At 36.1% G+C, this 21449-nt stretch overlaps 1 protein-coding gene across 1 annotated transcript in view; it reads left to right on the top strand.

Annotated features, from left to right (window-relative positions):
* LOC145693067 (uncharacterized) overlaps positions 1-17393 on the top strand; it is a gene marked incomplete at its 5' end in the record, with an annotated part of 48342 nt that extends 30949 nt beyond the window's left edge. The window contains 4 exon segments of the mRNA XM_081768737.1: positions 1062-1263; positions 5296-5530; positions 14702-14940; positions 16926-17393. Of these exon segments, the coding sequence (XP_081624863.1) occupies positions 1062-1263; positions 5296-5530; positions 14702-14940; positions 16926-17091 (842 nt within the window).
* Between the last annotated feature and the right edge of the window lie 4056 nt (positions 17394-21449).

Raw genomic sequence — 21449 nt, 5'->3', positions numbered from 1 at the left:
CACTAGACATGCGTTTCCAGTGCCTGTACAGATTTTTCATTTTCGTATGGGACGCTATAAGAAAAATCAAAGATTTTAACCAGAGCCTAGAGCTGAATGGTATTCACTAGATAATGCATATGCTGATGATGTAAATAGGAGAACAATATAAAGAAATGCAGCAGTTTTATTAAACGCTTGAAGGGATATGGGTTTAGAAGTAAATGCAGAGAAAACTAAATACATGGAAGTTCGCCGTTATCCAAATACTGCAAATTATGGATACATCAAAATATCAATAATATTTTCCTCAAAGTGCATATTTTCAAATATCTAGGCTCAATATTTACATACCAAAAGTATATCCACGAATAAATTAGATCTTGACCGAAAGCAGGCAATTCATGTTGTTATTAAATTCAAAATATTTTGTCGTCGCGAATTCTGTCGAGGACTTTAAAGCTTAAAATATATAAAATGATAATCATGCCTGCTGTACTGTACGGTTGCAAAACATCGTCGCTTACTTTGAGGGAAGAACGCAGACTGGAAGTATTTCAGAATAAACCTCCTGAGGCGAATATTCGGACACAAGAGGAACGGGAATGGTCGAAACTTCTTAATAAAGAACTACATAACTTACACCGTTTACCAAGCATTGTTAGAGTTATCAAATCTAGGAGGCTCAAGTGGGCAGGTTATGTAGCCAGAATGAAAGTAGATACGCTTTCAAAGTTTTAACTGGAAATCTAATCTGGAAAGGAACATTAAGAAGATCTGGGCGCAGATGGGAGGACAATATTAAGATTTCTCTCAGTAATAGGAATACAAAGTAGAAACTAGATTAAGTTGGCTAAGGATAGAAGTCAATGGGGAATTTTTGTGAACGCGGCATTGAATCTCTTGGTTGCATAGACCATAGAGTTAGTTAGTTATATCGCCTTGCATTTTACCAAATTCATTTTCCTACATGTAACTTGCATTTTGTACTACAGCAGAATGAGTCTTTAGTTTAAGTGTGCCACATATATGAACTACTTTTCCATGAATATTTTGTGAACGTAATGTTTTTTTCATGACAGCTGCTGATCTCTTCATCAAAATGAAAGAGGAAATAATAAACACTAGTACATTCCTTATCAAGTGCGCTGTTCAGCTCAAAAAGAAGTACCAAGAAGAACAAAAAGGTACGCCTAATAAAAGGGAAGAAGACAAGAGTAATGAAGATATTTTTCCTGTTGTACAATTTTATGAAACCACTCTCATAAACTTTTTCCAAAAAAGGTAAGTTAGCTAAATAAGGTAGTTGTTCAATTGGTCGAAGAGAAATGAGCCGTGATTTTTCAGTGTTTTTCTTACATTGTGAGCACATGCTTACAGGCAGGATGTGATTTGATTGTGGTATGTTGCATCACATTTCAAAGATACTTAGCTTGCGTTGTTGCAGTTGTTTATTCCGTGTAGTTGGAAAGGCTTCTCTACTCTAGTAGCGTTAAGACTTTAATTCTTCCCATCTTTAAACCAGAAAAAGCCAGATCTTCTGCGTCTGTAAGATATTTGAGCGTATGATGAGTAATCGCTTGGTGTGGTACTTGGGATGGAATGTATTGTGGTTTTAGTGTGGCTTTCGATCCTTGCTTTCCACTGCTAACAATCTTGCTAAATCTTAGGGTCAGATTTAGGTCGTCTTCCATCGATACATCGTTTATATATAATATTGCAGTATGATACCAGTATATAGCATGTTATTTACAATTATCAATACATGGTCATACGAGGCTAACAGGTTTTTTAAACATATTCACACACAATATTACGTGTAGGACTAACTGTTCAGCATGCTCAAAAAAAAAAAAATCAATATGCAATATGCATATGAAACTCGGTCTAGTGCTAAGAGTACAAAGATCTCCAAAAAGTGTCAAAATGCACGAGTATACCGGGTTAGTGCATGTACGTTTAAGCAAGTAGTTCATGTTCCGAGTTGAGAAAAGCAAGTCGTAACAAGGTGTCTTCTTTAATATTACAAACACTTCATTTGAATTTAAGTGCTCCTTCCCCAAAAAAGGTTAGGGATTTCTCGGATATCCTGTTTAGAAAATAAATATATACTTGAGAAATAACACTGTTCTTGCCGTAAAAATGAGTGTGCATGCAGTCTGTTGCAGACACACTCATCTAACTCATTCCTATTTGCTGCACCGAGTTTGCTGTTAGACTTACGTAAAAACGGATTGCGTCCCGTTGAATATTCGGTATGTTGAAACATTGAAACATCATACAGCATTTGGGGCGAACTTATATTTGAGGAATTTGGTTTACCAAAACTCCTTTATAAATTTACCTTATTCATATTTCCATCGGGGAGACAATATATCTCAAGATCTACTAAATGAATCATCAGCAAATTTGATCAACATGTAGAGGATTGTAAATGAGGACTCGAGTTCGTTTTTGGAGGCTATATTCAAACCGGAAATGGTAGAAATCCCCTACAATTTCCGATTTCTATATTGATCTACCTAGAGCATACATGCTAAGGACAGCGAGAAGCGGATTTTTTGAATCGATTTAGCGTTCTAAGAGTAAGTGTTATCTTTTGCCGTAACCTCCTATTCAAAGTGAAAAGGGCGAAATCAGTCACTTTCGGTTTTATCATTAATCACCGTAGGATAAAAACTGTAACAGTTAGCGAGAAACGGTTTTCTGTAATCAATTATTCGTCCCAGCTCTATTTCGTCTCTTAATTTCTCTATTAAAACCGAAAGTGGCAGGAAATGAACCACTTCGGCTCTCAATGGTGATCGCTATAGAGTAAAAACGTTAATAGATGAAGGTTTTCTGCAATCAATTAAGCGTCCCAAGAATATATTCCATCTTCACTCTAATTTCTCTTTACTGAAACCGGAAACACTAATTAATTCAATATTAATTAAAAAGATATAACGCCACCAAACTCCTTTACGTAGGGTACACTGACATTGCAACTTATTTGCTATGTTATTCTCGAGACGCTTAAGTTATCAGGATTCTCTGAACCCTTTGTTTCTTGCGTTTTTTATAATTCCTCTTGCTTTATGCGTTCCATGTTTCATTTTAATCTTTTCTTATGCTTATTAATACTTTACCTACTTATTTTAGCTCTTTATCACAATCTTCTTTTGTTGTATTTTTCCAGTGTTTTTCATGTCGCTTCCCTTTTAATATTTACTTATGACTACCTTTCGGTGTTAGTTTTAGCTGTGTAAATCTTGTTTGCGCAAGAAATTCAGACCCTTGGCTTCGTCGTTAGGAGGACAATGTTATTACTCACGTCACATCACCATTAACCCTCTCTTCTTTATTAAATAATCAAACTTTTATAGGCCAAGACTTTGCCAGAACCTGAATTCGACTCTTGTAATTTTGGATTTGGTCTAGGAATTAATTCGTGCGGTTGGTACGCACACATTGAAGCTGTAGTACAAACACAAAATACATAAATACCTTAAGAAAAATATTGTCCATCGCTAGCCACCACTTTCGCCCATCTGTCAGGCAATGTACGGATTCCGTGGCGAAAGAAGTCCTCATCCTTGGAAGCGATCCAGTCAGAGACCCATGTTTCGATATCTTCTGAAGAAGTAAACCGCTGTCCAATCAAATCGTTGTTCATGCAATCGAACAAGTAGTAGTCCGAAGGAGCAACGTCTGGTGAATACGACGGGTGGGGTAAAACTTCCCATCTGACATTTTCTAAATAGGTTTTGACCGGTTTTGCGACATGTGGGCGAGCGTTATCATGTTGAACAATAAGTTTATCATGTCTGTTCTCCCATTCTGGTCGTGTTCTGGCCAGAGCTTGCTTCAAACGCATTAATTGTCGTCGATAACGTTCTCCATTCATAGTTTCACCCGGTTGCAGCAGCTCATAATACACCACATCTTTCATATCCCACCATATGCACAGCATAACCTTTGCACAGTGAATATCTCGTTTTGGTTGTGATGGACCTGGTTCACCTGGTTTCACCCAGGCCCTTTTTCGTTTAGGGTTCTCGTAATGGATCCACTTCTCATCACCCGTAATAATTCGATGCAGAAACCCCTTTCTGCTCTGTCGTTGAAGCAGCAATTCGCAAATGGTTTTTCGTCTTTCAACGTCTCTGTCTTTCAATTCATGTGGAACCCAATGTGACATCTTTTGAATCATTCCCATGGTTTTCAAGCGTTTGGAGACTGTTGTTTGATCAACGCCTAATGCTGCTGCAAGTTGTTCCTGCGTTTGACACGAATCCTGCTCGAGCAATGCTGTCAATTCTTCGTCTTGAAATTTTTTTGGCTGTCCAGCTCGCTCTTGGCCTGCCAAGCCGAAATCACCACTTCTAAACCGTGCAAACCACTTCTGACACGTTCGCTCAGCTAGAGCATGGTCACCATACACTTCCACCAAAATACGATGACTTTCAGTCGCACTTTTCTGCATGTTAAAGTAATGCAGCAGGACACCCCGCAAAAACACTTTATCAGGCACAAATTGCGCCATGTTCACTTAACTACAAACTGGTGTTGTTGACGCTTTAATCCACTGCCCTATACTACGAACGATACGCGATGACAGGGGTTTGCAACACATGTGTGGATACACGGAACTGTGGGACGCTCCGTTCGTTGCGCCATCTCTTGTCCACCCGCACGAATTAATTCCTAGACCAAAGAGTTTCTATGTTCGTTTCTAGGACCGAAGCCTGTAAGAGACCAGGATTTATAGTTCAGTTATAAAAAAGACTGTATCAAAGTCGTAAACATTAATCATTGAATCATGATAGGGTCTGTATTGGTTTTCTGATCTTATAATGTTATATTTTTTTTATAATTTCTGTTATGTCTGTCTTAATGTATTTGTAATAGTACGAAATACTTTTCTGAGTAAATCAAGTTAATAGACTGTAAAATAATGCAAAAAAAAAAGCGTATTTATAAATATTATATTTAAAGTAGCTAATAATATATGTACTTCATCAAGAGATTAGCATATACTGCCACTTTATTGAAAACATGTACTAGTGTACTATTAAGTTACTTTATAGGAGAATTACAAGCAATGTTTGAATCATGTCCACTCGAAATAGGGATAATAAAAAAAATATTTATTTATTTCCCTTACTTCTTAATGATGATCTAAATGTTACATTTCTAAGAAGCTAAGTCATTACCAAACTACCATGCTTAAGGGCATTTTTGTACTGTATTAGACATTAAGGGCATTTAAGTATTGTCATGTACTTAATTTAGAATTTATAACTAATTTGACTTTTTAAATTTTACTTTTAAAAGGGACTGGCCTTTGCCTTTTCGTCTCTTCAAGCAAGCCTTTAGTGTGGAATGGGAAGGTGTTGCATTCTTGGCTCCCATGTTGATTAAGTTTGCATTTGATCCAGAGATGAAACCATTTCGTCGTGTTCGGGCTTTAGAGTTGCTTAAAAAAGTGTATGAAAATGGATTTATTATAAATGAAGGACACACTGTATTATCTGAACTAGAAAAGGAACTACGTAAGCATTTGGTTGAGGTAAGTTTGTTTGTACAATTATTTAATAATTTTATTGTCAGTAATTACCAGTAGCTATAGAACAAGGAATAACAAAAATCTGGCCGCTGGAATGGCGGGGACTCAAATTCTGATCTTCCGATGGGAGATTTCTCTACCAATAATCTAGCAGAAGAGCAAAAACACAGAAAAGTTGCTTGAATCAAAAGTGGTTCACTTGGTGAAAAAATCGTTCGGGAAGTTTAATGTATAAGTTTTGTTTCTGTTTGTAATTACTAATAGATACTATAGGTCAGGGGCGGATCCAGGGGGAAGGGGCGATTCCCCCCCCCCGCCCAGAACAGGAAGCTTTCTTATTTCATATATATAAATAAAATCCATCCAAAAGTTTGGAGCTCTTTAAAGTAGCAGTATGACAACCCACCGTCCCCCCCCCCCCAGAAGTCGGTCCTCGATCCGCCCCTGCTATAGGATACATTATAATGTATAAAATTAAACCTACCTTTTTGCCTGGCACTTCTTTCCTTTATCAATTCATTTTTAGCTCCCTTCGTAAGCATATGGGAGTTGATAGTTTCCTTATAAGTGTATTTGTGTGTGTATGTGGTACTTTATTTCTTCGTAACTAATGGTCGGGTCTGAACGAAATTCAAAGGGTAAGTAGCTCATCGTTTAACCATTTGTATACCAGTGACATCCATGGGGATATCATGAAAATGTATCGTTTATTAAGGGTCGGTCGTATTAATCCTTGAGATGATGAATTTTTTAGTGGAGCAAGGCACAAGTTCATTCTACTATTTCTCCTTAGATAATAGCACCTTACTAGCAGAAAAGAAATCAAACACAGAAACAAATGTTTTGTCTCAGTAGATGGCAGACGTAAGGGAGCATTCAATTACGACACATATGTTTATTTTGACGATAAACAATTAGTAAATTCGAGATCGGGGAAAAGGAAAAAGGAAAAACCTTTCTCTTTGATCTCCGGTCAGTGCTACGAACCTAAAGCAGCATAAAATCCCTTCAAAACATCAAAATTTGTTCGCAATATTCGCAGGGGTGGACTGGCTATGTAAAAAGGGCGCGGTCACATACTCTGGGAGGGCGCCGTCCATCCGAGGCTTTCGCTTGTATGGAATACCTAATAAAATGAGGTGCAGGGGGCTTCTCCCGGAAAATTAATACACAAAAAACAACAAAAGATTAAGTAGCTATTGCAGTTAATCACGATAGAATTATACAAATTCAATATTTTCATAAACAAACAAAAAGACTTTGAGTACTAAATATATTAGACCTATATAAATATGCACACTTTAATTGAGACTACAATAATCACACCAGTTGTTTAAATTATTCGGCTACATTTGTTAACAGCCTAATTATAACTGAAGATTTGAGTTAAGTTTGGGGCTTATGCTATTTTTCATACTTCTGTCCTTTTAAAGCTATGTTCATCATAACTAACTTATTTTTCATATATTTTTAAAACCGTTGATAAAAAGTATACATGAAACATTCACTACAAATTAACAAAAGTAAATTTAGAATTATATACCTACCTAGCGAAAAAAGAAATTCAAAAACAAAACTGGAAAATGAAAGTAAAGTCACTCCTTTATGCTTGAAGGAGCCTTCGCATCTCCTTGCTTTTCTCACATATTTTGTCAATAATAAGATTGTTGTCTATTTTGGTCAGAATATCTCTTTCTGAGTTCATCAAGAACAATGATTCCAGATATTCATCTGTAAGTCTTGAACGGAGTCTTGTCTTTTTTGTATCTAGCTTTGAAAATGCTCGCTCACAGGATACTTGTGTTGCCGGTAATGTAAGGAGATACTTATAAACTTTGAATAATTCTGTGTAGAGTCTTGAGTATATATTGTACTGCAGAATCACATCGAAGGCGCACTTAAAGCAAGAATTGCACTTCACTCCATCACATTTTATAGACCTTAAATCCACAATATCGTCAGTCGGCCCCAAATATTCCTCCTCACTCTCCATGAAATCTTCAGAAAACTTGTCCTCTTCAATCGTACGAACCTCAAGAGCGTCTTGATTCTTTTCTTGGTACTCATAAGAGGATTTTGAAAACTCTTCCCACATTGATGAAAACGAAAAAAGTTCTTCTTTAAGTCTTCCCTCTTCACAGTCAGGAATTAATTCAGTGATTCTTTTCAGTGACAACGAAGCCAAACTTAAACTCTTAAACTTCTTAGGATCAAAACACACTAAATCTAAGTATAAGCTTTGATTTTCAGCAAATCGTTCCTGCATGCTGTTAGAAATTAGGTCTAGAACACAGTTGAAAACGGTTGCTTCAAATCTGTATTTACTGTCTTCAGTTACTTCATCAAAAGCTGATTCCCCTGCCATTTTCTTTCTTTTTCTACATCTTACCTCAGGCAATTCTGTTTCTATCATAACGTGTTCTAGACTAGGAACATCTGTAATGAGTCCTTCAATACTATTTGACATTTCTGTTGCAAAATGTTCTGCTGCTTTGTAGACTTTGTCAAACTGGTCCCTAGCTTCTTTCAACTTATTTTGAGTTGAGGATATCAGGCGCCATGCTTGGACATAGTGTAAGTTTTTGGTTTGCAAGTAGTCTGATAAAGGTGTGGTATGCTGAAAAATCAATAAAAACATCATAGCCACAATGATAGTCTCAAAGGAGCACAACTTTTGAATGAGAGACATTGCATCATGTCTGACTTTGGAATTGAATTCTTGCGAGTTGCCAATCACACTTAAAGCTGCTACGAGTTCCACATATACTAGTTTTGATTTTCTTGGTCTGGCATCCTTTGAGTCGGGTGTCTAGTAATGAAAGTGTCCAAATATTTTTACAGCAGCGCTGCTATTACTTCTCCATCGACGGCGGGAGCTCATGTGGTTCGGATTCCACGTTAATCAGTAGGTCCACGTCTCATAGCCTCGCTGCTGAACGGGACGTTAAACTCAAAATCAACTCAACAACTTCTCCATCGAGTTATCCCAATAGCCTCAAGACGGACGCTTGGGTTTTGTTCCAAGTACACCTCAAGTCGTTTCTGGGATTCTTTCAAAAATATCTGAATTTCCTGGAGAAGCCCAAAGAAAGATATACAAACACCCAAACTCTGGACGGTGTCAGTTATCACCAAGTTCAACACATGTGAATAGCACCATATGTGAATGTGTTTCGGATTGATCTCTTTCAGCTTTGCTCTTTATATAATCCGCTCATATTTGACGCTCCATCAAAAGCGTCTGCCATACATTTTTCGATAGGTATTTTTACTTCAGCCAAAGACTGTTCGAGGGTTTGAAAGAGGTTCTCTCCTGTTGTTGAAATCGCATGTTTGAGGGCAATAACTCTTTCCTGAACAAATCCATTGTACACATACCGAAGCACTATTGAGCACTGGTCATATGAGGAGACATCTAGGAGGGTCGTGTCCATCATGACAGAAAAAACTCCAACTTGGTTAACTTCTTTGGCAATTGCTGTTTTGATTTGAAGTGCAATTAAGTTAACAATGTTCATCACAGTTGTTTTACTTAAGAAAGTAGCAGTGCTTCCCCTTCCGAATTTCCTGTTACCACTTTCTTGCCTCTTCAACAGTAGTTCTTCGCTTTTTTTCAGAGACTTTCTTTATGTGAGAATAAAGATTATCATTGTGCTGGGCTAATAATAACAATATTGCTAGGAAATTTCCATGATTTAGTGTAGGATCATTCAAATTGTAAGCAGCTTCAGTTTTGTTCCTTAATGCCAATCCTTGTTTCCCAATCAGTTTTATGACTTCAATTATAGCCATGACAACTGATCTCCTCTCTAGTACTTCTGATTGTCTTTTACTTAATTGTGTTTGAAACAACAAGCATTCGACGGTCTTTTTCCTTTCGAATCTTAAAAATGAGTTTGCACAGTCACTATGAGATTTTGAATTCTCGTGTTCAATAATTCTTTGTGTTAAACGTCTCCATTCATTAAAACCTGTACAAAATACTGATTTTCCGTTAATGAAAGCTAGACAAACACTGCAGTACAAACACTGATTTCCACGGTTGTACGACAACCATTGGCGATTAATATTTTCTCCTTCAATAAAAAAAAATGTTTATTGAAAATGGAAAGTCTTTTTGAAGTAACTCATCATCTGATGGGAGCACTGAATGATGAGAAAAAAAGAAGCTTAACTCACTTTTAATTGGAGGTCTGAAGAAGTCAGTCACCAATATTAGGTCTCCCTAAAGAATCTTGATTATTACTTTCTGCACACATTTTATCAGATCAAGATTCCTCAGACACAGGCTGTACCACGTCCACAACGTTATCTAAAGAATCTTCATCCTGAATTTCGGTCAACATTTTTTTAGAACCATAGTCCGATAGTTCAGGAACCGCCTCCACGTGCAAGCAGGATTTAGAAACAGAAACTGCCTTTTTCCCATCGTCACCGTTTTCTAAATCAGCATCAGGTTGAAATTCACGTTCCTCGAATGTATGAGATTGAGGTTCCTTCTCCAACGTATTTTCAGATTTTGCCAAAAATGCAGTAATTTTAGTGCATGAAAGGGCACATTCTTCACGCTTTTTAGCTTCTTTCATCAAACGATATTCATGGCCTGATTTTCTTTTCTTTGCTCCTAAGTTTTCTGAATTTCCTTTTTGGCTTTTATCTTCCATTTTTCAACTAGAAAAGGAGATAAGATTGATTGTCGTCATCCGATAATTTTGACATTTTTCGAAAATTTTTATTGTGATAAGTTTTGAACTGCTCCAGATTTTGAAATTTTGGGACGAGGAAAATGTTTTGATTTTAAAAACAACTTACAATAAATTTATAAGCTTTAAGTTATGTGATTTTACTCAAATACTCGTGTAAACCAATAAAACGAACATTCTAACAAAAAAAAAAAAAAAAAATCTGAAACATTTGGATAAAACAACCAATTTGAAAAATGTTTCAAATGGAAAATTTATTCCTAGCTTCTTTCATGGCTAAGGCAGTTCAGAAGTATCACAATAGAAATCCACTGCCAATAAATTACTGAATAAAATTTCAAATAACTCAAAATAATATTAAGTTCGACAATTAATAATGCAAACAAATTTACTTCGTTATTTTTTATTTTTATGTGGGCCCGTTTAATTACTTTAGCTACGGTGCATTTATTGTGTGAAACTTATTTTATGACATTATAATAATTAATGTATTAAATAGATGTGCTTAACGCTAACATTAGCAAGGGTGTGGGTTGAGGGGGAAGCTCGGAGACCCAACAATTTTAAAAAAAAAAAAACTTTCCTAACAACCGACAAAAAATCTGAAAATTTTGGTATTGTCAGGCTTCAACTCATTGATGATACAGCATACTTGGTTTATTTTTAATGTTTATCTTTTAATAATTATAAATTAAATAATGCTAAAAATGTGTCTTTTTAGTAGTAAAACGCTATATACAGAAATATGTAAATGTTAGGGAGCTGAGGCACACTTCCATCTTACCACAACTGAAATGTCGCAGAAAGATGCCTTCGTGCATATAGTATACTATACTAAAGTGCTTTTGACCTGTTTAGTTATTTTTTAATAAAAGATAATAAAACAAATAAGTTATAGTCACTGGCATTGATAAAAAAAAAATCGTCTACAACTATATAAATACATATAGCTGGTGACATTTTGATGGAGAACACTAATGGAATACAACAAAACTTTGTAATGTCTTAGACCCCCGAAGTAATTATAGAACAATATAAAATAGTTAAATAAAACACAATATGAAATTATTGTTAGAATACTGCATCTAATAATGTAAACAATTTCTACTGGATACCAAGGGCAGAGGCCGCAGGCCGAGCAAATACCGGGGTCTAAGATGGAGCCCTAGCTGGCCAAAGGCTAGCGAATTTATGAAATAATTATGTAGCTTTTTAATGTGTTCAGAGAGGAAACTGTGCGCCTTTCCGAGGCTAAGACGGGTCGTAGCCCCTTCCGAGGAGGGCGCAAAGGCACTGATGTGAGGAGGGCGCAGCGGCCATCGGGCCGGTACTCGATTAGGCCAGTCCACCCCTGAATATTCGAGGACGTTGCTTTTTTTGCAGAACAAGAAAACAATAGAGGATGTCAAATTAATGGTTCCTGGTAGCAGAAAAAAATTCGCATCTAAGACCCCGAGAAAGTTGAAGTGTGGAGAAAAAGGAACTTAGAATAGAAGTAATATCAAGTATAAAGTAAGTTTAGATTTTTCTTTCTTTCTTCCTTTCTTCTGTTTGCTTCCGTTCAAATTATACGTTACATTCTCACAGCAAGTTATGAAACATGTAAATAAAGATATCAAAATATCTTAAATTATTTCGAATGGAATATGATGATAAAAAGAATGTTACCTTACCGGCTGTTTGATTCAGAATTGCAAGTCGATTGTAAGGCAAATGTATATATTCCTTACACTTATAACTAACGCGTGAATATAGATTTTGGCCAGTGATATATATATATATATATATATATATTCATAACACTTTAAAGTAACCACGTTCATTAATATTTCTTTCCACGGGTGAATATTCTTATGGCGCACTGAAGAAATAGTCTAAACTCCTGGGGTTCACAATGACATATCCACAGATCCACGAGAAATAGTTATTCTTCCAAACTTCCGTAAATACTTCTCGAAGAAATTCGTTACACAAAAATATATGAAAATCGTACTTACTATGATCATGTTGAAGCTGGCTTGTTAACGCTTTTTACTCCACTTGGTAAAAGAAACTATTTTAAATACGTACTTAGTTACGCATGAACTACCTATGAACTACCTGTACATTGCTGCAAAGTTACGAGCTCACCATTTACGTGGTTGGCGTAAGTCGAGATAGGCGCGCAATTGAGTGTGTCGCAGATAACGAAGGATTAGTGTGTTTTTTTTCCCGTAAGGGAGAAAATATTTCTCGGGGATTATTTAAGAAAAATCGGAGATTATGGTACTATAATAGTAAAATAAATAAATAAATACTTGAACACAAATAAATAATTGAAAACAAATTAAAATGTAATTTTATTCTGCGTCGATTTAAGAATTTCAGGGGGAAAAGTCTAAACTTTCCACTCCATCGGTACGACCTTGGAAAGCCGTATTTTTGTTTATTCCATTAGTTTATTATTTAAAAAAAATATGCAAATAGACATATAGATAACTGCTTGAGAGAATGGTTATATTCTATCATATTCTTCTATTTTCAATTTCAAAAGTTTATTCTTTGATTCTGTTTAAAACATCACACTACTGGAAATTAGTCATCAACGGCTGTCAGCACTGCGCGTTCAAATCTTCGGAACGTCAGGAAATCGCACTTCTTACGCTCTACTGTTCCCACCCCACTTCCCTTTTGTGCTACCCAGAGAATAATCCTTCACGCTCGCAGCCCTGTTGTGAACGTGTTGTGATGATTGAATGCATATAAACAAGGGTAAACCAAGCAGACAGTGTATTTAAAATTTAAAGAAAAATTTTGGTGACTGTAATGTTACAAAAAAGAAAAGAAAGCAACAGAATGATAATATAATACTCTGGATATTATTTGATGGTTCGCGTGTTCTTGTAAACCGCATAAGGCGACGCCGCTGATACTGTGTAAGGTAGAGAGTTACCGTTAATCTAGTTCGGGTTATCGCTTATCACATAAACCTGTTGTTGCAGTTGAAAAGCTATTTGTGCAATTCTTTCAGATCTATATCCTAATCAATAAACACAGCACTTCCAATGTAATTGTACTCTTTTATTGATTACCTTAAGTTCTTACACATTCTTAAATAATCTGTGTAACTATTAATAAATGTGCCAAGATTGTAACAGTCATTTGAACAATTTGTTGTACCGGTGATGAGCCCAATAACGTTGTTGGAGATTTCTACGAATTGTAAATAGTAAAAACAAAGCGAAAATGTTTTACAGTTCAAAGTTTCACTTCAACCTATATTATTCTATAGCCAGTAACTGGATAATTGCGCAGATTACTTAACCATTTGATATTAACATCTCCACTACAAATTTCACCACTTCTAAATAGATAGGTTGTAATAAAGTACTGACAACATTATCAGGAGAAGAATATAAACATGATTGTGAGTGAGAAGGATCTGGAAATTAGTAGTTGAAACTATTGTCAAGGTGTGCAGCGTAAAAAGCAGACAGTAAAGCGAGGAATTGTGGTGCTATGCGTTTTTGATGTAGTTAGTGTTGCGTAAAGAGTCCTAAAATATTACCAAAAAAATTAGTTACTTACCAATAAATTCTCCCGTGGGAAAACTAAATATTCTCCAAACGTATCGGAACAACAATTGACTATGGGTTTTTTAGTTCCCATCTCTCACGTTATATTTATTTGGTAGTATGTATTCCTTTGTCCATACCATACTTCTCTCATACACTTTTATTCTTGTTACCTTCTTCCCACTGAAGACGGAAGTAGATTGTTGTTCCAGTACGTTTTCCCACGGGAGGATTTATTGGTAAGTAACTAATTGTTTTCATTTGAATCATCCTCTCATGCGCCATCCTCTCAGCAGTGGAATTAATACGAGATTTCCTTGAAATCAATCTTCACTGGATTATTAGGGAAGTTTCCATAAAAGTTGGGATTAATCCTCAAACTGTGCCACCCTCAAGAAGAAATCATAACGCTCGTTTTTGTTGAAGGCGCAGTGACTCAATTGACCAGATGGCATTGGGAGATCTTGGAATATCCACTGCTCACCAGACGTGAACTAGTGCGATATTGATCTGTACCCATGGTTGAAAGAATCCCTCTTGACATATCAGATTTCCAGGCATTCTGTCTTTTGATACACGCCGTAGGGTGATCTGTCGCGGAGATCAACAGAAACAACCTCAGCAGCGGTATACGATGTCCAGGACAACACAAGAAATTATATCGAAGGCCTGTAATGTGATTGTCAGTGTACGTTTAATATCATGTTTGCACTATATTACCGTACTTTATTTACAGTCCATGTATATTGGAGTGCAAAATGAAGGATAATTAGTTTCCTTCAACAGTTTAGTTTGACTGGTCTTAGTAAAAAAAATTACACAATCAAAATTCACTAATATGCATTACACAACCACTATGATTATAGTTGTGTATACATAATATATTTTTTTCTATATGACTTTTCTTTCCGTTTCAGGCTCTTGAAAATTTCACTCAAAACAAGGAAAAGAAATTGACAGAGATGTCGGTGGGTCAGTTGCTGATCTTTCTTCGGTGGCTCAAAGACAATAGTAAAGATCGCAATAGCGGAGATTGGCAAGCAATTTCAAACGCGCTTGTGACTTACAAAAATCACTTAAAACTGTGTGGAAAGGTTAAGAGAGCTTACATTGGATTAACTTCTATGTCAGAGGTTCCATTGGCTCCATTTGTTTCGTAAGTAATTTCTTAACTGTACATTCTAAATATTATACTTTTAAGTGCTCAAAATGCTTATTCACTGATACTTAAGCACTGAAATAATGGTTTAGTTTTATTCAGGATTACTTTATCGAAGACATTTTTTCGATTAAGCGGAGTAATTTTTGGACAAAGTAAGAAGATTTTTACACATCAGCTCTCCGTACAACTTTGAAGCCTCCAATTTAAGAACATTAGAGAAGAACATCACTCAATTTAAGAGCTATTACTCAGATCCCAATGATAAATCAGGTATGTATGAAATAAAATGTAATTGCCATGAGAGTTACATAGGGAGGAACCAAAGAAGTTAAGGTCCACATGGAGGAACACGTTAGGGATGCTAAATCGGAAAGACAGGTGTCAGGTTTATCGAAACATTTAAATGAAACTAATAGGACGGAAGATTTAACAATTTTATTTAGAGCTAAAAGTGAAATAGACTAGTTTTTGAAAATTTATTTATTTATTTATTATTATTATTATTATTATTATTAATAATAATAATAATAATAATAATAATAATAAAATTTAGATAGGGGATAGTTAATTGACGAATGGAAAGCAGTAATTTCAAAATTTGTACAGCATTGGCATAACAATGAAAAAAGCAACATGGCAACCTTCCACCAGTAAACAAAGGAATGCACAAATTAACTCCACTATATTGTACCTCATGTTTCCATCATTTGACGTGTGATCTTTGTTTAGACAAAATGCTCCAGCTCTACTCTACCCTCCTCCGTGACCAAGACTTTCGGGAAAGATAGAAAGCTCGGAAGTGCAAGTGGTATTCAGGCATTATATAAACTTGTAAGTAAAATGACAAGCAGAGTAAACTAATTAAAAAGTATGTAAAGCCTATTAGTAAGAAAACGATGAATGGTTTACTCTACTTCGAAATATAACTAATATTTCCCTAGATGGCCTGTCCCTTCCTGGAAGAAATTGTTGATGAATATTCCTTTGCTGTCGTGAAAATAAAATATTGTTTTCAGTTTCGAAGTTTGGAAACCATTTTTTTTCCTTCTTCCTTTTGGAGATGCTGGTGACTTCCAGTCAGTACTCTGCCATTTTGTTGTTGGATCATAACGAAAACACCACGTTTTATCGTGCGCAACAATGGAATTTACAAAGTTTCTATTCCTTTGCACAGTTTCAAGGATCAGTTGCATAATGAACGCGGATCTTTTTTCTTGGTCGAGCAGCGAATGGGGTTCTAACCGAGATGCGACGTTTTTCTGGCCTAAATTTTTCCGTCTTGAGATGTAACGAATAATTTTCCGGCTTACACCAAGCTCCTCTGCCAACAATTTCAGTCACACAACGATCTTCTGTAAGACGTTTTCTTACTTTTGTGATAAGATAGTCCTTACGCACTGAAATTTGACGACCAGCTCTTGCTTCATTTTCAGTTGATTCCACACCACTCTTGAATCGTTCATACAGGTAGAACCTGGATATCTGTGCGCGAGACAATGAAGTATTTCCATACACTCATTGCGTAATTTCCACGGCTTCGGTTTCACTTCTGCTGAATTTAAAACAGAATTTAAAGTTCACTTGCTGCTCCATGACGCTATCGTGACAACAGTCTCTCGTTCTTGACTGAATATGACGTCATAGTTCACATCGTGCTTAGCGTGAAGCGATGAAATATTGCCAGTTCGTAGACGAAGGTTATGAAGTCTTTTGTTAGCATACAGTCATTTCTTTTTAACATCTTTCTTTTCTCAACAATTCAGCACTGTAACAATTCAAATTACAGAAGTCACCTAAGATTACAGAAGATTCATATTCAAAAAAATGTTAATAAAGCCATTATTACGTTAAAGAGTCTATAAAGTGAATACTGTAGCACCTCTGAAAAGATAATGAATACTTAGTGGAATAAATGTTACTATTATTTATGTGATTTTTTTCATTAAACCGTATAACGCACAGTTTGTCTTCATTTCCAGAAATAATCAAGATGAAGAAAATAAGGAAAAGACTACTGTGAAAACTGAACGTTTTGAAGTCGATGGAGATGGTGAAGTTCCAAAACGACATTCAAAGAAAAAGAGGAAAAATCAGGCGAAGTTTAAAATGGAAGCCAAGAAACGACGGATGGAAACAATAACTTAAGGAATCGGAATCCGTTAACTTGTAAAACGTTGACTTCAAAATGTTTGACAGAGTTTCAGCAGAAACTAAGCCATGTGAGCAAGCTACTCAAAAGATTTAGAGGCCAGTATTCAATGATTTTGAATCGGACGAAAGCAAGGCACCAGTATCTAATTATAAAGACTCGCAGTGGCACTGTCGTAATTTTAAATCAAAGATTGTATGTAAAGGTGAAAATCGAATATGAAAGATCCGAGTTTGGGCGTATGCTTACAAATTGTGAGAGTGAAAATCGATTTAAATAAAGATTATCTTTTAATGAATGAATGTATTTTTGCTTGCTATTTAACTCCATTTTATATCTAGTTTACTTCAGTTTCGTAAATGATATGAAGTAATGATTTTTGTAATGAACGGTATTTCCAAAACAGGGTTGGGCAGTGTGTCAATCGCGATTTACCAGTCGACCTCCGTAGTCTGTCGTGCTGTATGTATCGATCGTTATTATGGTTTAATGATTCCCTGAAGCGAGCTAATAAAACAGATAAGACAAGTAACTTTCAAACCTAAAATAGTGGGTCACCCCTTGTCTAGAACACATTTCGTAGTATATGTATGGGAAAAAATGAAATCTCAGTTTTACGTCCTACGATTATACCGGCTAGGCTTAAGGAGAGTGATGGTGAGAAATGAATGAAATGGTGGAATGAAGGTGGGAGGAAAGGGAAGAACCCCGAGAAACCCCACGCATATGGTGTTTATCCATCACAAAGTTCACTTGGCGCGAGCTGGGATCGAATCAGGGACTCCATGCACCAGAGGTTATGAGGGTTGTTACGAGGAATAGCCAAGATACGATGGTGTTGGGTTTGGGTGCCGTTATGCTCGTGAGGGGGGGGGGGAGCTCAGCCAAGATATGACAACCCTGGGTTTGATCCTCTATGTTCCTGTGAGGGAAAGCCAAGATGCGACGGTCTTGAATTCGATACTCATGTGTTCCTGTTTGGGAAAGCCAAGATACGAGAGTTGTCCCTGTTTGGAATAACCAAGATACGGCGGATAAGGATTCTAGGCTGAGTATCCACTGTCACTAACGAGTCCGCGATGCAATTACTAATACAAGTTAAACTTCCCTCACCAAAAGTCTCATATAATTTTGGTTCGAGTACTAGGAACGTCTCTTATATCCTCGTGGAGGGAGTTTGTAAAGTTCACGGTACGTTAAATTAAGCACCCAATGTTTGAATAGATGAGATAATGTCCCCTTGGACCATACCCAACTGTACGGTAAACAAATTGACATATAATTCACACAAACATATTTAAAGCTTACCTGAAGTACCAATCCTTTTTTTATAAAGTATGAAACATTCATTTTTGCACCAATATTAAATAACTGAATAACCACAAAATAATTATGAAAAATTAACACAAGACGGTTTGCATTATTTGGTTTTCACTTCATACGTAAATTTTGGTAGATCAAAAAATCAAAATGTTAAATATGCTAATTTATTATGTTCTCTACTAATTATATGAACACAAACTTAATTTCACTAAAGGAAAACAAGCATAATGGGTGGGATTATAGGCCCTACCGCGATACGTAACACGGCGACGGCGACGCGAGTTGTTGCGATTACGAAGTTCTGGTGATCACCATGTATGAACACCATTCACAGGAGGGAATCACTTATCTTCTAGCACCCATTAGGGAAATGCAACTTCACTAGAAAGTAATTTTTCTTGGTTGGATTTTGGGCTGTTTTCCTCACTCCTTCCATTGCTTTCGTTGCCAAGTCAGGTTCCACTCATACGTTATTGTTCCACTATCCATTGCGGTTTATGACAATTAACACATTTTGTTTTTTATGCTTGATTTTGTGGGTAACTATGACATTTATGAGATTTTCACAATAAAAATTCTCTTGAAGGATATCATTTTACATTTGTTGGAAGTACATTTTGACTTGATACTCTTGCGTGGGTCAACTTATAAATTTTGTCTGTCTAACATCGCATCTAGAATCCCACTGCTCGCTGCGCGCGAGACTGCATTTTACCCAGGCAATGGGAGCGTAAGCATACACTTCTTAACTAGAAAATATTTCTACCAAAACATTCGGTTTTTAAGCAGTTGCTCCTCTCATAGAAACTAATAGTTTAATTCTTGTGTTGTTAACAGTATAATGATTACACTTGCACGAACATTAAGATGAATAATAACTATTAATTAGCAAATATGGAAGTTATAAAATATAGTTCGTTGCTTCGCACTTTAGTTTGTATGGAGGGGGGAGCCACCCTGTTCTGAATTCTTCTCCCGAATTAGGCTGTGCGAAGAGGGGTGTGGGTGACAAACACACACACATACAAGCACTTGTAAGAGAGGACTTTTGCGGTTCTGCTCTTCGAAGAATTATGCCTCGCCAGGCGCTGATTCCAAGAAATCCTTCCGTATGTACGAGGGTTGTTTAAAGAGCATATAACGATAACGTTATAAGGTGTATATTCTACCACTGAGCCATCGCGACCCCAGCATATGTTTGGAATGTGATACACATGATAAATGATACAGCTAAGTCCAACAAAAAGCGAAAATCGATTCTGACATTTGTTCACAATGACTAGTAGCCACGGAAATATGTCGACAGAATTATTTTTTCTTGGTGGACTAAACTATAACATTTACGGTTATCAGTTTACCATAAAAAATATCCTATCATTTCCTTCAGTTTATGGAATACCCAACTAACAAGTATATTAACAAGGGTACCGTTAAAATTAATATTGAAATCCGGTTTGCATGACCAGTGTCTTACTTCAATGTAACAAACTTCATTAATCATCTGTGAATTATATGTACGTGTATATTTAAAATTCTCAACTCAGTGTACAATGCTTGTTACCATGATATTTTCTGCTTAAACCACCATATTCGCTCTTCAACAAATACAAGATCAATAACTATTCGTTCTCGTAAACAGATCTGAATACCTCTTCAGTGCAGTAAATCTTTGTAATATATTATCTGTAGTTGTATCTGATTCCTCTGTGTTATCACCATCATTTGTGATAAGTACATCGTCCCCAGTATGATCTATGGAGTTAAGATTCTTAGTTAAGATTCAAACATATGCAAATTAAGTATATAATACAAAACAAACTCAAAAGCTACTCAGTTTGCTGCTCCAAATTATAATAGATTCTCTTAATATATATATATATATATATATTGTATTAAACGTTGAATTTGAATTTTCACTGGCAGCTGGCAGCATTGTCAAGACTAGGTAAAGAAAGGTATTCAATGAGATGTATGGAAATTAAGCATTTACACTCATAAATAAAAACACATTGCTGCTCCACAGAGTAAATATCTTATCTTTTTTGTGGTTCTTCAGTGACTGATGACGTCGGTGAAGATGTCAATGATGTTACTCAGAGTACCCAGCGTACGGGGAGAGCCAGAATTATAGGGATTGGAGTGTGTTGGGAATTATACTGCCGTGCTAAGCGAAAAGGCCTTAACTCCATTTCACATACTTTCGAGAAAATAAGCAAAACGCGTTTTGGCTTAGGCTGTACGTTCAAATTTATTGTATTTCAGTAAAACTTTATTAAAAATATTTTCACGATCTAAAATTTGTGTGGTTATACAGTTAAATATACTTGCTTATGAATTGCCACTTAAGGACTTTTTGCTTACTTTCAGTTACAGTTTTGAACATAAGGTAAACACCCACGACGTCATTACCCCCTACCTATTGGTCAAACCACGTCAATTTCACTTTAGATAGATGCAGAATTGTACTACGAACATTCCCATACCAATATCTCGATTTTCGAAAAATGTGGAGTTAAGGTCTTTTCGCTTAGGACGGCAGTATACGGGACTTCCGTTATGAATCTGGAATTACCTAGGTATTCGGGTAGCCATTGGCCCGTTGCGTTAATTTTACATGTGAAATAAATAGTAGAAGAGAATAAAGTCTAAGTACGAGTAATATCCATTAATATTCGAAATATTGTTAATTCTCATTCAATGCTAGGTGCAGCAGGTAGCTGCGCACTTTTTGAAGTGATATTTCCTGATAGCGAAATCGCATCTGGTATTCAGCTGTTAAAGAGCAAAGTAGCTTATGCTTTAACTTACGGTTTTGAGTTGTATTTGTATACACCACTCTTGACCACTCACCTGCTTTAGAAAGTAATATTCTGGCAACCGTACGTTGGAAATTCTAATATTTCAGCTTTAAAGATTTCAAATATGTAAAAAATCGACATTTGTTTGATTTAATTCCAACTGTAAGAGCACATTACTGTAACGAGTGATAGATGGCCAAGTTTTTTTTAAACAAGACTCTACATAATTATTT

The sequence above is a fragment of the Thermobia domestica genome, chromosome 8 (genome assembly GCF_964235325.1).
Source record: "Thermobia domestica chromosome 8, izTheDome1.hap1.1, whole genome shotgun sequence".
Classification (NCBI taxonomy): Eukaryota; Metazoa; Arthropoda; class Insecta; order Zygentoma; family Lepismatidae; genus Thermobia; species Thermobia domestica.
Note: the sequence above shows the minus strand (reverse complement) of the source record. Positions and strands in the feature narration are given on the sequence as shown.